The following is a 16,020-nucleotide window of genomic DNA, read 5'->3' on the forward strand; positions in this document are numbered from 1 at the left end:
ATTCTATGCAAGCAACTTACAATTGCATCTTTTTAGAGTTACATGTTTGCACTTACCTCTCATTTAACATTTACCCAGTTCATGTATGATAACACACATGAACTATTGAAATCCAATCAATAGCTTGAGTTTATTGCCCAATTTTCCAATATCATGCAAATACAATTCTACTCTCTTTAATTTAATGACATTTACAACTCAATCGTTAAAATAATAATCAAATTCATTATATTTCTAACAATCAAATTCATCAAATATTTGAAACGATCAATTAAACAAAAGAAAATGTTGACCAACAATAAAGAACGATGAGAAAATCTCTCAAATAATTATATATTATTATATGATAAAATGTTAGTTTATCTTTTATTTAAAATTATATTATATAATAATATATAATTTTATTGATAAAATAGTATTATATATATAATTTTATATATAAATAATAATATATTATTATATAATTAAACAGTTTAAAATTAAAAATAAACTAATTTTAACTATTTATTATTATTATTATTGTTATTATTATTAGGCCAAAAGACTTATCCCACCCAAGGTATAGTGAATTCTCAAATTCTCACCCACCAACTTTGAAAAACCCAAACATCCATCCACAATCAAATTTTCGTTAAAAATTTCAATTAACGTTAAAGGTAGAATTGTCATTTAGCAAAAAATTAAAGTTTTATTATATTTTCTCTCTCATATTTAAAAACTTACATTTTCCCCCCAACCCAATGTTTGAAAAGTGACAAAAACCCCCTAGGGTTTGTTTCTCTTCCTCCGATGTCGATTTCTCCTTCCCCGACTGTCGGTCGTCTTCCCTTCCCCTCTTATCTCTCCTTTGGTCTCTCTCTATAGCCTCTTCGGCCGTCTTTGACCAGAGACAAAGACGATGGTCTTCGTCTGAGAGATGAAGATGACGCATCTTCATTTCAGACGAAGATGACGCGTCTTCGTCTTCGTCTCCGGTTGAAGATGGCCTGAGAGGCTAGGCTGAGAGACCAGAGGAGAGGTAAGGGGGAAGGGAGGACGGTCGACGGTCAGGGAAGGAAAAATCGATGTTGGAGAAAGAGGAACAAACCTTAGGGGGGTTTTTGTCACTTTTCAAACCTTGGGTTGGGGGGAAAATGTAAGTTTTTGAATATTAGAGAAAAAAATGTGATAAAACTTTAATTTTTTGCTAAATGATGAGTCTACCCCTAACGTTAATTGAAATTTTTAACGGAAATTTGATTGTAGGTGGGTGTTTGGGTTTTTCAAAGTTGGTGGGTGGGAATTGCGAGTTAACTATTCCTTGGGTGGGAAAATTTTTGGCCTCATTATTATTATTGATACCACGCCTTTCTTGGTTACAGCATTGTTTACGCACATGGTGTCCATTTGACTCACTCCCTATACCCGCTCTCACGGACTGAGAGAAAAAGAGAGAGACAAATGGCTCGTATAACGTTGGTTTCCTGCCTCATCTTGTTACTATGCTGTGTGGCCACAGGATCCAGCTTCGATGGCTTCAATCCCATCAGATTGGTATCCGACGGCCTCTTTGACTTGGAGGCTTCTATCCTCCAAGTCATCGGTCACAGCCACCGCGCTCTTTCCTTTGCTCGTTTTGCTCACAGGTCACTGCTGTGCCTCCCTCAGCTGGTTTTATATTTCGTTTAGTCATCAAATTTGTTCTGAAAGAAATGGTTTTGTTTAGGTATGAGAAGAAATACGAGACTATTAAGGAGATGAAACTCCGATTCCAGATTTTCTCCGAGAACTTGGATTTAATCAGATCCACTAACAGAAAGGGCCTGTCGTACAAGCTCGGCGTGAACGGTAAGCTTTTCTTTTTTTTGGGTTCGTCGGAAGGATTAAGTTATGTTAGTGGCCCAGCATCGCTACTTGACTATTGACCATCACCTGTTGGTCAAACAGTGGTCTGATCATGTGGCCGTATCTAATTTGTAGTTTGCACGTGCATATATGTGTTCCTAGCTAACATTCTATCATGATATTTTGTCATCATGTGTTTCTTATGGTAGAATGACAATTATGACTTTATAATGAATGAATTATATTTAATGTTGGATAATTGAACTTGAAAGAATTGAAGGAGGGGATATATTATTGCAGATGCTAATTGGTATGAGTAATAGTGTTTAATCAAATGTGAATATGCAGAGTTTACTGATTGGACATGGGAAGAATTCCGAAGACACAGATTGGGAGTTCCACAAAACTGCTCAGCTACCCTAAAGGGCAATCACAAACTTAACGATGATGTGCTTCCTGAAACGGTACTTTAATGGAGCTACTATAAATTCTTCATCCTTTTAATAAAAGCCATTTCTTCATTGGATTATTAAATTGGCTGCTTATCATGTATTATGGGGCAAAATATGGAACAATTGAACTATCAAACTAACCTTTTAATTTCCGGCTTTTATATTGAGTGATAAACGGCTGAACTTTTGTTTGTTTGTTTTTTTTTTTTTTTGTTTCTGCATGTGTAGAAAGACTGGAGGGAAGCGGGCATAGTAAGCCCAGTGAAAGATCAAGGCCACTGTGGATCTTGCTGGACCTTTAGGTAAGTTCAAATTGAACTGAGGTCAGGATGTGCAAATTAAGGTTATCAATTATGGTATCGTTCTGTAAATGACCTCGAATTCAATATGTTATGAATTGCAGCACAACTGGAGCTCTTGAGGCTGCTTACCACCAGGCACATGGAAAGCAAATCTCTTTGTCAGAGCAACAGCTTGTGGACTGTGCCCAAGCTTTCAATAACTTTGGTTGCAGTGGTGGGTTGCCATCACAGGCCTTCGAATATATCAAATACAATGGTGGCCTTGATACGGAGTCAGCATATCCCTACACTGGTAAAGATGGTGAATGCAAATTCTCGTCAGAAAATGTTGGTGTTCAAGTTGTGGACTGTGTCAACATTACTCTGGTAAAGTGTTCAATACCATATCCAAATTTCTCTGATTTTTAGATAGGCTTGCATCTGTGCTTGTTTTAACATCACATTGCAGTATATATTAGCTAAATGTTGATTTATACATCAACTGCCCAGATGTTGGAAAAAGAATGAATTGAGCTAGAGTAGGGACTCTCATTATCAAGCTTAATGTTTAAGTCGGGATTTTGGAAGCTTTTTCATTTAAGAGATATTTTTGTAAGGTTACTGACTCATATCATATATGAATACAGGAAGCTGAAGATGAATTAAAGCATGCAGTTGCTTCAGTTCGACCAGTAAGTGTAGCATTTGAGGTAGTAAATGGTTTCCAATCTTACGAGAGTGGAGTTTACAGCAGCAACACATGTGGCTCTACTCCCATGGTGAGTTTTACTGGTTTGGTGAAAAATGTTCATTGGTTTTTTTAGGTAGAAAATATGATAAAAATATTTTGTATTATTGGTAAAATTTTCAAATTTCTGAAAGGGATTTTAGTCTGTTTTCAATGTCTGATATATAAGAATAAAATGAAAAGTTAAAGAGCGCTAAATCTTTTCTTATTCCGAGTTGGACAAAATATAAACATCAGAATTAATTTTCACATACATATTTATGTAAGCATTCATGTCAAAGTCATCTCACCTGTGCTCCAAAAATTGAAATAATAATATTGTGATGCATTGTTGCATTTCTTAGTTGCTTTGAGTTTGAATGGCAGGATGTGAACCACGCAGTTCTTGCAATTGGGTATGGAGTTGAAGATGGTGTCCCATTTTGGCTGATTAAAAACTCTTGGGGGCAAAGCTGGGGTGACAATGGCTACTTTAAGATGGAGTTGGGGAAAAATATGTGTGGTAAGTTTCCACTATTAGATTAATTGTCTTTGTCAAAATAATGATCTCATCTTAGTTGAGCCATGCCTGATATTTCAACTATGTAAAGATGAGAAGTTTTTTCTAGATTCCTGTATGCTGATGTTGATGATTTGATTGTAGGTGTTGCAACTTGTGCATCATACCCTGTTGTGGCATAGTTTGCTTCAGAGGGAATTGCAGTGAGTCATTTGTGTTATGTTAAGGGGTCTGATGCAATAATGGTGATAGCTTGATGTACAAAAAAAGATTTAAGATTACTGTGCTTATGATGAATTCCCCATGAGATGGAGAGGAAGAAAGCAAAAACATCCAGTATATTTTCTGTGAGTTAAGAAGGTCTCTATAATAGCCAAGTGAATCTTATTTAAGGATAAGTAACTGAGTGTTTAAAATTTGATTGAATACCATGGCATGGAATGTGGGCAGAGCTCTATGGCATAAATATTAAACTAGCCAACCCAAAAGATAACAAACTACACCTAAATTTGATGACCCAAATAAAAAGTACATTAATATTTCTCTAAGCGCCATTCACTGTAGATGGAATGCATCAGTAATCTAGATGGCCTTACTGTAGCACTTTAGAGATCTTCTCTAAAGTCATCTGTTGCATCCAAATATAAATCCAAGCCATCCACTTGTAATAGCCCCTTACCAATTCAGACTACTGATCTAAAGGCCTTTAATCTCTCAGTTCTGATGGTATTCTAACCAATTGAGAATCACATAGTACTATGTGTTCAATTTTTTGTACAACCAATAACGTGTCATTATGTGATTGAATAATTGAAAATTAAAAATAAAACAACACATAATCACATAATGATACATCATTGTTTGTACGCAAAATTATGCACATAGTATTTATTATTGCTGAGAATATGCCAAGATTTGATACCATCCATAACTCCACCGATTGTTGTAAACAACCACTTGCAGCCAGCCTGTAGTCCATTGATACGATAAAAGTGTTAAGATCATATTAAAGAAACGTAATTTCAAATATCCACAAAAAATTGTCTATATTTCATCATATCATTTGAAGCTACAATGAAGATGACAAGCACCCAACTTCCAGGTTTCTGACCTTAATTATCTGGTCTGTTGTAAGCTACCACAAGTGATCAATAATAATGTCAGTGATAGCTTGCACAGTTATTTAAACAGACAGTAGGGAAGTGAATCCTAAGGACTCTTCACAAAATCTTCTTTACAAGGAAAAGACAAATGCCTTACTGATATTTACAATTATATTGATTTACATTGGATTTTAAGCTCACAAAAAAGAAAAAAGTCTACTTGCAACTCATCCTAATTATTATAATACTAAGACTGGTATATTTTGAAATTCACTTAAAACTAAAGCCCTAAATTGCTTGAATAAAACCTATTCCTTAAGGAGTCCACATCAACCTCACAAACATCATCAAAGATCCTCCTCCATACATTCTACAAGTAGACTTCTATTAATACTCACACAAAACTCTCTCCAAGCAGAAGCACTATTTCTGGCATTTGAAGATTGCAGTGGAGATCACCCACATTTCTCAACTAGAATTATAGTAAATCACTAAAAGTGGTAATGTCTCATTTTGAAACAAGAAGTTCCACCCAAAACCATTATAACACAACAATAAAATGAACAACCTTATTTATTCCAGATAACTAATTATTCTTAGCCGTCAAATAACAGAATTCATATACTAATCGACAGCACAGTTCCTTTAAATAAATCAAATTTATTACTAAAAATTAACATACAGAAGTAAGAAAAGATATTTACAAGTTCAATGGAATCTATGGAGTCTAGGAGTGTGTCAATTTCCAGAAACTAAAGTTTTAAGCCCAGCTAAAGAAAGCTGATATAATACTTACTGCTATATCATGTGCAGTCCAAGCTGATACGTTGCATTTGGTACTCGGTGCATGACAGTGGAAAGACCTTGCTCAATGAATAGGTTGATAATGGCAAGTTCAATGGTTTGACATTCTTTATCTTAAGCAGCCACTGGGATGCCGGTACTTGCCAAAGGCATTGATTTCTTCAAGGATGGAAAAGTCAAGTTCACGTCCTCTGATGCCAATTGCATTATGCGAAAGGCTTCATTAGGCATCCCAGCCTTCAAAAGGCAAGATATCAATGAATTTACAGTTATGTTATCTGGGGCACAACCAATTGTCACCATCTTATTGAAAATGCTAATAGCCTCAAACATTCTTCCCTTCATACAATACCCAATAATTAGAATGGTAAATGTTACTTTATCAGGCTTGCACAGCTTCTCCTCCATTTCTACTACAACTGCATTTGCCTCATCCACATTACCAGCCTTGCAAAGCCCATCAATCACAGGGTTGTACATGAAGGGTTTAGGAACTATATCACTGCACTTCAACTGATTCAAAAACCTGCGAGCCTCATTCAGTCTATTGTCCTTGCACAGAGCATTAATAAGAATAGCAAAAGTATACACATTTGGGGATATGTTTCTGGCATTCATTTCATCCCACAACTTCAAGCCTATGTTCACCTGTCCATTACGACAATAACCATCAATTAAGGAAGTGAAAGTAACAACATCAGGAACATAACCAAATGAAAGCATCCTCTCACGCATGGATTCAGCAGACATCATGTCACCAACCTTACCAAAGCCATCAATAAGAATATTAAATGTTATTGCTGAAGGTTGAATACCAGATTTAATCATCTCATCACGAAGACAAGAAGCCTCCTCCATCTTACCTTGCTTGCAATATCCCAATATGACCGATGTGTAAGTCACAGGGTCCGGTAGAAATTCATCTCTTAACTTGATTTCCTTCAATAACCAGTGCCCTCTATCTACCTCATTAACCTTACAAAATCCGTTTATAAGTGTATTATAAGTAACAACATCAGGAGAACAGCCAAAACTCTCCATATTATTGAAAATCTCAAAAGCCTTATTAACTTCTCCTACTCTGCTCAAACCTCGGATCATAATATTAAAAGTCCATGTGTCTGGCCGAGAATACAATCTAAAATGCTCTTTAAAAAGGAAGATGGCCTCATTAACTTTATTCTCTTTAACCAGCAAATTCAACAAACTATTACACGCAAAAGTATCCATAGCAATTTTTTCAGACGGCAGCTGAGAAAGAAATTCCTTGACAATGTGAAATTTTCCAGCTTTTGTAAATGACAAAACCAAAAAAATTATCATTGAACTATTGGGCAAATGCCCATCACTCCTCATATAAGCAAACACCACTTTTGCCATATCATGTAGACCCGATTCACATAAAGATCTTAGAAGTAAATGGTAAGTCTTGAAAGAATGATCGATACTCAAATTCACTCTACTAAACTCTAAAAATCTGAAGCCCAATCTCGGATTGTCTAAACGTCTCATTACCTCAAATGATGTCAAAGGAGTCAACTTCTGACTCAAATAGCCCAAACAACTATCTAAACAAAACTGAGAACGAACCAGTAGCGTACACACAACTTTAGCAAACCACAACTCAGGGCTACGTCTATTTCTTACCTCTTTGGTTTCAAATGGTCGAGAACCACCATGAAAATGAGCAATGGCAGATATCGTGGAGGCTTGAAACTTTGAACAACGAGTAGTGCATAATAGAAGGGTCATCTGTAACCCCACCACATTAGTAGCCTCAGTTTGAAACCCACAAAATCATCTTGTTTGAAGACAAAGTGATGTTGAATTGGATTGATTAGATTTTGAATTCGGCTGTTGGTTAAGGTGTCTACTCTTCATGGAGATGACGAGATACTAAGTAAGAAACCAAAGCAAAACAAAAGCTATAGAACGCAGATTCACTTTTGATCATTGAATTGATAAAAATAAAAATTTTCGTATTAAGAACAATATGATCTCTAGGTATGAGACTGCAATTGCAGTGAAGGGAGACGCGTCCTCGTCACAAGCATGGACGGTTGCGCTTAGGGTTTCTGATAATTACAGTGGTGGGACTGACTGGGCTGATGGTTTAACGGGCTGGTTTTGACGTTTATTTGCTGGGCTTCATAATTCAAGGCCATTATAAAGTTTCAGTCTAAGGAAAGCTCAATCTGTTCATTTTTCATGGAAATTAATGGATTCTCAAGATAAGCTTTAGGCCTGCTTGGTTTTGGGAAATTTTGGAAAGTAAATTAAAATGACTCTTTTCTCAATCATGTTATACATTTTTAACCCCTTTTTCCCGTTATATAGATATCGTCAGGACCCCAACTTAATTTCCGTTTTGTCCTTTTCACCGAGCGTGTTAATCCTAACCCTTCAAATAACTATTCATCCTTATTCTCACTTAAAAAAGAAAATCACTTCAAAATCAAACAAATTATATATCAAAAACATCGTAATCTAAGTAAATATCTTTTCCTTCCATTGTTCATTATTTTGTTTAAACATTTGAAACTGAAATATTTAAAATTTTCTTATATAATTTTAGGTAGTGATGAATTTTTCTTTATGGATTTCTATGTTGTTTTTCTTGTTGTTTTGCAAGCAGGAAATGTGAAAAAATTTAAATTTTTACTTTTTTTTTTGTAAATTTCAAAATATATGAAAATTTTAGCAGATTTTTATAATATTTTCGAAGCATAAATTTCATCTTGAATTGTTGTCTAGTAAATGTCTCAAGTTGTTCCTTTAATAAGAAATATTGTTTTAACAAAATGCATTTTCATAATCTCATGAATTTTTCATTTTATTTTTTAAAATAGTTGAGACAATATTTATAACTGAAGAAATTGTTATATTTTTAAACTTAGAAGGAAAAATACAATAAATTTTTATTTTTAAATATTTTTATTAAATAATAATTTTAACCTTACAAAAATTTACATATAGGTAAATATTTAAAATTTTTAAAATTAATGGATGAAAATTAAAAAAAAAAAAACTAATCTTTGGGCCCACTAATTTTATAAAACCGTATGTGGAAGTGAATGAAAGGCTGAGAGCGATTTAAGGAGAATGAAGCACACGAGCTGCTAAGGTACTATAATTGTTTATGTTTATAATCTGTTAATGATGGTTCAATATTCAACACCAAAGTAATAGTTCTAAAATGAACTGAAAAGAAGAGCTAAAACAACACCACATTCAACATCATTGTCTATAAACGATAATAGATATGACGATTCAGCAAGAAAAAACGATGAACTTTGACAAGTCATCTGCGACGCACAACCCCGGAAAGGAAACATTAACGACAAAGTAACCCAAATATAAGTGATTTCCAATCGTGCCACTGAATACCTAAATTACAGTGGACTTACATGAGCAGTTTCATTAAGAAAAAGACAACCAAACACATAATTGAAGAACTCACGGCCTTTAATCACTTCCCCAGTAACTAAAGCTTCTGTATCATATTTGCATCCTCTCATACAGTCTGGACAATAAGTTACCTACATCAAAACCAACATACTATATCAGTATTTTATTTGCGAAATATTTAGAAGTTCAAATTGTATTCTAGTTTTATTTTTATTAATGCTAAAGATGCAGGGATTGACAAGTAGATATATTGCTCAAAGTCACAAACCTCCAATAACTTTGGTTGAAAAGAGTTATCGAGCATTACATCCATGCCATATATGGCTCTAGACTTGGAGCACTGCATCTCTGGATGTGTAACAGCAGCTGCCTCAAACACAGATCTGATCATATTCTTTACTCGCTGATGAATATCTAACCATTTAACTGCAACAACCATGGATTATAGCGTTAACATAACTCTACACAGGCAAGTAGAATAACCAAACATTAACAAAGTTCTGATACCTCGGTGTTCCTGTTCGAACTCCCTAACGAACTCGGGTGTGTTCTTGTGACTGAATCTCCTACCATAATTCTGAAAACCACAAAAAGTAATTTAACAGATTTAAAGGCTTCAAGCCTGGGTAGGAATTATGAACAAAAATTAATGTCCAATAAACATCAGGCTCTCATTTATCTGACTCAAGTTTAATACCCCACAAGAAGTGGATTTCTGATCCAGTTTCTAAGTTTTTTCATTAATATATATTTCTACTTTCCAATTAAAAAAATGCCCCATAGAGTGTGCCCATTTATGCTTGATTACACAGAAAATAAAATGCAGTAATTGCGCTATAAGATAATGATTGAACATACCATAACTGTAAAGTGCGTCTCATATTCGAAGAAACTGTGTCTATCTAAAGTATAGGTATTATTTGCCAATCTAACCTGAAAAGTAAGAGAAATAATAATATTTAGAAAAAAGGTAAAGAGTTGAATAGGCAGCTAGAAAGCAGAAAACAGTGAGAAATGCCTCTTCTATTACTATTACATGTTGTAATAGAAACTGCATTCACGCCATATTATCATTATAAATATACCAGAAAAAAATTTGCATACCCAGAAAACATCTGCAAGGAATATTTCTAAGGGGTCCATACTGCGAACCAGTACTATGTAACGAAGATCAAACTTCCGTCCTTGGAACAGAGCTGGGTGCTCAATATATTTCTGGCAAATTTTTGGACCAGTTTCCATGAGACGAATAATAGCTGATAAATCATCAGTAACAGTTGTATCAATAGTTCGTGCCATGTTCCAAGGTTTCAAGATCCACAGATTGTTATGTCCATTTCTTTTCCGTACATGATTGTCACCAATAAGTTGAGATAGATGAGTTTCAAGATTGTAAGTAGGCTGCAACCATTCAGGAGACCCATGTGCCTGTTGGAATGGATAAATTGAAGTTAATAAGACTTCAAAAGGAATTGCAAGTACTAGCTTCCAGTATTGGTATACTGGCCAATTTATCTCGAAGCAGGCATACATGTGATTACTACTGGAAAAGAAGAACATACTTTAACTTGGCAAGAGACAATAGATCAATTCATCCCAGAGACTCATAAGGCAAGCATTAACAAGAAAAGAGTTTGCTAATTGAACCTGCTGAACAGTCTCTGCCAAATGATGTTTCATCACAAGACAAGACTCAAAAGGAAACTGGTTTACATATTGCTGATCTGTTATTCCAGTAGCTTTTTTCGTGTCCTCATCCACCTGGATACTTGTCCATATAATATCAGCATCTTTTGGCTCTGTCGCTGTTGGGGGTAAAAGGGACTTTAGAATAGAGATGGCATAGTAGGGTTTCTATTAAATATAGAATAAAAAGAATCTAATCAGAATCTAAGGAATTCTTCCTGCGAACACCAACTCCAACTCCATCCAAAATAAAAGAATCTAAGTTAGACACAATAAATCAATCAAGGAGATTTTTATTAAAATAATTTTCATGAACCAAGCAAATAAATCTGTGTGGATACCAGACAAACCTAGATGATATAATATGAAAACTCTCATTGATTAGGCAAAAAATCCATGGGGTGCATTATGTTCAGTCAAAGACAGTAAAAAGAAAAAGAATAGATCACATCAGTCTTTAAATATAGGAATCCTTCCTACAATGGAGTAACGGACTACAACACATACTGAGTATGAATTCTGGGCGTGTCAAATATTCTTCTACTTGAGGTATATCAGTGTAAACACGTAATACACACCCATCAGCATGGCACAAATGTTCTGCTGCAGAAGACTTGGTTGGCAGATAGGTCAATTTTTTCATACGCAATTTCTGGCAGTGTTTCTCATACTCCTGCAGGATTCAGCATGGCTTAATACCAATCTGGAGTGAGTCACAATTTAAGTGCAAAGTAGCAGTGAGACTAGTATAGGAGATAATACATGAATAAAATAGTTCTGTGGAGTATGGAACCAAGCTGTGAGTCTGGCAGAACGCTGTTTGTCCTCCCCAATACCAAATAGGAAATCACGAGTGCACTCATCGCCTTTGCAAACACTCTGGATGGGCCACAATATAGTATAGCTGAAAAGGAAAGACTACTCATTTTATGACTTCACAAGAATTGTCCTTAAGTTGTCATTAGACCAAGAACACATCAATACATTTTATCAAATTGAGTATTACAATCAAACGAGCACAAAAATTATTTAAAAGAACATAATAAATTCAATCATAATTATACTGCAGACACCAATACCAGGTAAAAGGAAAGACAAGAACTGCTCTATGATGAAGCAAAAGTAAAGGAAGAAAGGTAAACGAAATACCTGACAGCTGACACCAGTTTCCCTTCTGGCATAAATAGAAATGGAGCCACCCTGAAATTTGGTTGATCACTATGCCGCAAAGCTGAACCTAATTCATCCATAACATACCTGCAGACAGGGAAACACTCTCATGAAAAACAGAAAGAAGAAAGTAATATCAAATGAAACCAGTGGAATGAGAAAGAAAACATTGACAGAACCACTGCTTGGCATATCACGGATTAGCAGGGAAAAGAGACAGTGACATAAACAAAACTCAAATCATGTTTATTAACTATGTTTCTAGGTCTACCATGCTACACTGACTATATTTCTTTGCAGTAAATCAGAAAAATTAAACATTGGGACATACCATTAACAACACTATCATAGGATTTGAGATTTAGATGAATCCAACAACTAGAATAAATACACCCAATATGTATATCACCGAATATAATGTCTTTAGCTGTGGGTTCACCCACTGAGACTAATTAGTTCAAATGAATGAATTTAGTCATAAATCCTTTTCTTTTAACTTCTTTCATTTAGTTTAGATTTTCAATAAGTAAAACCTATGTATATTAATCTTGTTTAAAGAATGGATTCAAAAAACATTTTACATGAAATGTATTTTGTAACTTGCCAGAATTGTTTCACCTTCCTCTGACTTCAAACAACTGGTCGAAGAGTTATTATCATTATTGACAAGACACTTAAGGACATGTATTTATTCTTTTCATTTAACAAAGTTCACGCAGAACACTCCAGGTCCTTGCAGATAGCATTTGTTCAATAGGAAACATTCGGATAGACTTTCCAGGAAACACTGCTTCTCCAACCTTATAAACAAATGCAAAAACAGATTTGTAAACATCCACCAACAAAACAATGAGAGCACGAATTCACCACAGCTAATAATATCTTTAGAATTCTTTGTCCAAAACTAAGTCCCTACTTATACACTCAAGAGATTAAATTACAAAGGATGACTATGCAAGACAACAATTTACAAAATGATGAGTAGAGAACTTATATAGCACAGAGCCAATCAAAAAATCAACTTGGATAAAAAAGTCATGCCAGTAATTAAATCAACAACAAAAGTGCATACCATACAGATGTTTCATCTATCTTTTCCTCATCAGCAAGTCTATATGTCATTAAGTATAACCACATTGCACTAAGAACTCGGTCAGTGAGAGGCTGGTCTGCTGTCCATTCAGGAAGACGTGGTTGAAGTATTGAATCAATCACATGTTTTCCATCGTCTAAAATTTTAGAAGCACTGACACCATTTAGTACAGAAAGAGATGGAAGAGATTCAAGAATTTCTATGGCACTTTCTCCCAGAGGACCTGGTATATCAACCTGCAAATAGGTTAAGTCTAAAGAACTAAAATATTCCTTGATACAAAGCTTCTGATAATCAGTGGTTACACTGTCAAATTGAAATTACTACTTCTAAAATGAGTACCTCCAAAGACTGCAAGCTGGGAAATCCCTTCAAGAGTTCCAATAATTCACAAATGGTATTATGCTCCAATGGATTTCCTCGAATATTCAAATGAGAAATAGATGGTAGCTCAGCAGGTGAAAATGCCTGAAGAAAGGAAGAACTATTGAGCATCATAAATGAACTCCCTACAGGATTAATTGATTGTCCGTAACCATACACATTAATTCTAACAAACTTTTACAACTATGTGTGTGCACAGGAAATACCAGATTTATGAATCTCAATTTCTAACTAGTTTGGAAAATGAAAATATTCAGCATGCAATACAGATAACAATTAAGGAGAAGAATAAAGAAAGATTAAAAAGAGGAAGCACACTGAGCAATGTTGACACCTCATTCAACAGATTGTGAATACATCTGTCTGAAAGGTCAAGTGAGGTCACACTTTGCAAGGGATGGTCATTCTGTTGGAGAGTGCTTGGTTTATCCTTCACATAAACCTCTCCACAAAAGCACAATGCCCACTCACCAAACTTGCTAGTGAAATATGAGTTGAAAATTTCCAGTCTGGGACATCCTTGTAAGATTGCTACTTCCATGTTGCAATCACTGAATATGAGATGGTTCAGTCATTTTTCAATGGATAACCATCAGAAGCAACACAGTAACTCTAAAAAGATATTAATTAAAATTTTAATTGTATCAGCTTTCATACCATTTTTCAAGAACAGGATTGTTGTTCAGCCACAAAGCCCTCAGGTTTTTGAATTTGGTAACTTCTTGCACAACAATTTCCACATTCTCAAGCTTGTTTCCGCAAAGGCTAAGAGCTTGTAAATCCTAATACAGTAAGGGGCATGGCATATAGACAGCTTCAGAAGATGAACAGTGTTAAGCCTAACTGTCCAAACTAACAATAAACTATCAGCATCCTTCCTAAATGATTAGTGTGAATATGAAAAAATACTTTATACATATATATATATACACACGCACTTATAAGAATGATTAAATGACAAACCGGAAATTCACTAGACAAATTGAGAGACAGCAGCATGTCATCATCAATATTAAGCTCCTCGAGTTCCAACCACTTGACAGTGCCATCACCTTTTTCTCTTGCATAACGAATTTCACTCTGCAGCACCTCCTCCACATTTGACATGACACCATTCTCATGAGAAGCTCCGTTTACAGTGTCCGTCTCTTCAGAATCTGAAGCAACATCAATATCCACACACATCAAAGAAGCCATCCTCTGAGCTAGACCTGGAACCTCCTGTAGCTGCAACAGTTCGCAGATTAACAATTCTCAGTTCATTTATTCTGTTAGAGGCTAAAGCTAGCTTCGAGGAAAAAAATAACTTTAGGTAACGCATTTGATCACTTCACAAGTTAAAAAATATATATAAATAATAATCAAATTCATATAATATTAAAAGAAGAAAAGTCACATTTCAGGTCTAATTTCATACATATCACTTAAGAGCAAAACTCAGCACACTTATTTCCATAATAAGTTAGCACAAGTGACCTGTTTATAAGCATCGGAGAGACGAAAAGTCCAGGCGTGGTCGACCAGAAAAACGTTGGAGTGTTTAGGCATGGAATCGGAGGTGAGGAGGAGCCGCCGCTGGCGTCCTTCCTCGCAAGGCTCGATTTGAAAGAAATCGCCACCGTCGAAAGTGTCAGTGGTGAGTTTCTGGAAGAGCTGACGGTGCAGTGACTGAGGTAGGCCGGATGCCGCCAATAACAGGCCATGGACTTTGATGAAGTCCTCATAGGTCTCAATTCTGTTACTGTTACTTGACATTTATTTGTTCGATTAGTTGTTTCTTTAGCTTAAACTGTGTCAAATGGTTGCAGGTTCCGACGGCGGCCGTGTTTCTGCTACAAGAGACTTCAGAGCCTAGTAAACATTTTTTTGTTCTACACGGTGATTTTCAGGGCTTTGGCCTTTAGTGTACTAAAGGGACGAAAATCTCCTTTTACTGCTAACTCTAACATGTTAATGAAAAATTTTAAATTTTATGTTTTCTTGAAGGAAAAAAAATTCAGTATTTCTCACAAATTTAAAAGTTTAAAATAAAGTCAACTCCCTTCAATATGAAAAACAGTTTTAGCTTTGTCAACAAAGAGTTTGGTTGGAGAAGTGATTTTAGCTTTGTCTAATTGATCTTCACTCTTGTAAATAAATATATTCAAGAAAATTAATTAATTTAACTTTCCTTTTTCAATTATATTATATAATTTTAATTTATTTTTTATATGATATCGCCAAAAAACTCTATTTTAATACTCGTTGTAGTCTTATCTTTAACTTTAAAACTTTAGGTTCTTAAACTTATTTTCATAAATGTTTTTATTTAAAAATTAGTTCAAAATTTTTTTAAAAAAAAGTCATACACCAAAATCATCAAGTTACGTATAAATAACATTTCATTATATTATTTGACATTTAGTTTTAAGATTTGAAATTGAAATTTTGAATTTGTGAAGTGATGATTTCTACCTTGTTAATTTATAAGTTGTGTTAATTTATAATTTATAACCTTGATTAATTAAAAATCGAGATATGAATGAGAAATTAATTAAAATTAATTAATTTCTCATGTATTTTTATAAT

General features: G+C 34.7%; 3 protein-coding genes across 4 annotated transcripts; 1 reads left to right on the top strand and 2 right to left on the bottom strand.

Annotated features, from left to right (window-relative positions):
• The first annotated feature begins 1,355 nt into the window (after positions 1-1,355).
• Positions 1,356-4,202, top strand: LOC123194768 (thiol protease aleurain-like). Its single transcript, XM_044608164.1, has 8 exons — positions 1,356-1,625; positions 1,706-1,827; positions 2,173-2,288; positions 2,505-2,578; positions 2,680-2,944; positions 3,205-3,336; positions 3,672-3,807; positions 3,949-4,202. The coding sequence occupies exons 1-8, from the start codon at positions 1,441-1,443 to the stop codon at positions 3,984-3,986; spliced, it is 1,068 nt and encodes a 355-aa protein (XP_044464099.1). The 5' UTR covers positions 1,356-1,440; the 3' UTR covers positions 3,987-4,202.
• A 33-nt stretch (positions 4,203-4,235) lies between these two features.
• LOC123194766 (pentatricopeptide repeat-containing protein At2g06000) lies at positions 4,236-7,884 on the bottom strand. Its single transcript, XM_044608163.1, has 2 exons — positions 5,704-7,884; positions 4,236-4,772 (listed from the first exon to the last, which is right to left on the bottom strand). The coding sequence occupies exon 1, from the start codon at positions 7,461-7,463 to the stop codon at positions 5,826-5,828; it is 1,638 nt and encodes a 545-aa protein (XP_044464098.1). The 5' UTR covers positions 7,464-7,884; the 3' UTR covers positions 4,236-4,772; positions 5,704-5,825.
• Positions 7,885-8,836: 952 nt separating this feature from the next.
• LOC123195218 (tubulin--tyrosine ligase-like protein 12) lies at positions 8,837-15,395 on the bottom strand. Of its 2 annotated transcripts, none has more exons than XM_044608874.1 (15): positions 14,929-15,395; positions 14,416-14,679; positions 14,110-14,234; positions 13,769-14,003; positions 13,411-13,536; positions 13,048-13,304; positions 11,955-12,062; positions 11,568-11,709; positions 11,313-11,478; positions 10,767-10,924; positions 10,224-10,547; positions 9,978-10,052; positions 9,627-9,696; positions 9,388-9,545; positions 8,837-9,250 (listed from the first exon to the last, which is right to left on the bottom strand). In XM_044608874.1, the coding sequence occupies exons 1-15, from the start codon at positions 15,205-15,207 to the stop codon at positions 9,104-9,106; spliced, it is 2,634 nt and encodes an 877-aa protein (XP_044464809.1). In that variant the 5' UTR covers positions 15,208-15,395; the 3' UTR covers positions 8,837-9,103. The 2 variants fall into 2 exon arrangements, with proteins under 2 accessions (XP_044464809.1, XP_044464810.1); XM_044608875.1 differs by having other exon boundaries at positions 13,787-14,003; positions 14,929-15,394.
• Between the last annotated feature and the right edge of the window lie 625 nt (positions 15,396-16,020).

Source organism: Mangifera indica, chromosome 13 (assembly GCF_011075055.1).
Source record: "Mangifera indica cultivar Alphonso chromosome 13, CATAS_Mindica_2.1, whole genome shotgun sequence".
In the NCBI taxonomy this organism is placed as follows: domain Eukaryota; kingdom Viridiplantae; phylum Streptophyta; class Magnoliopsida; order Sapindales; family Anacardiaceae; genus Mangifera; species Mangifera indica.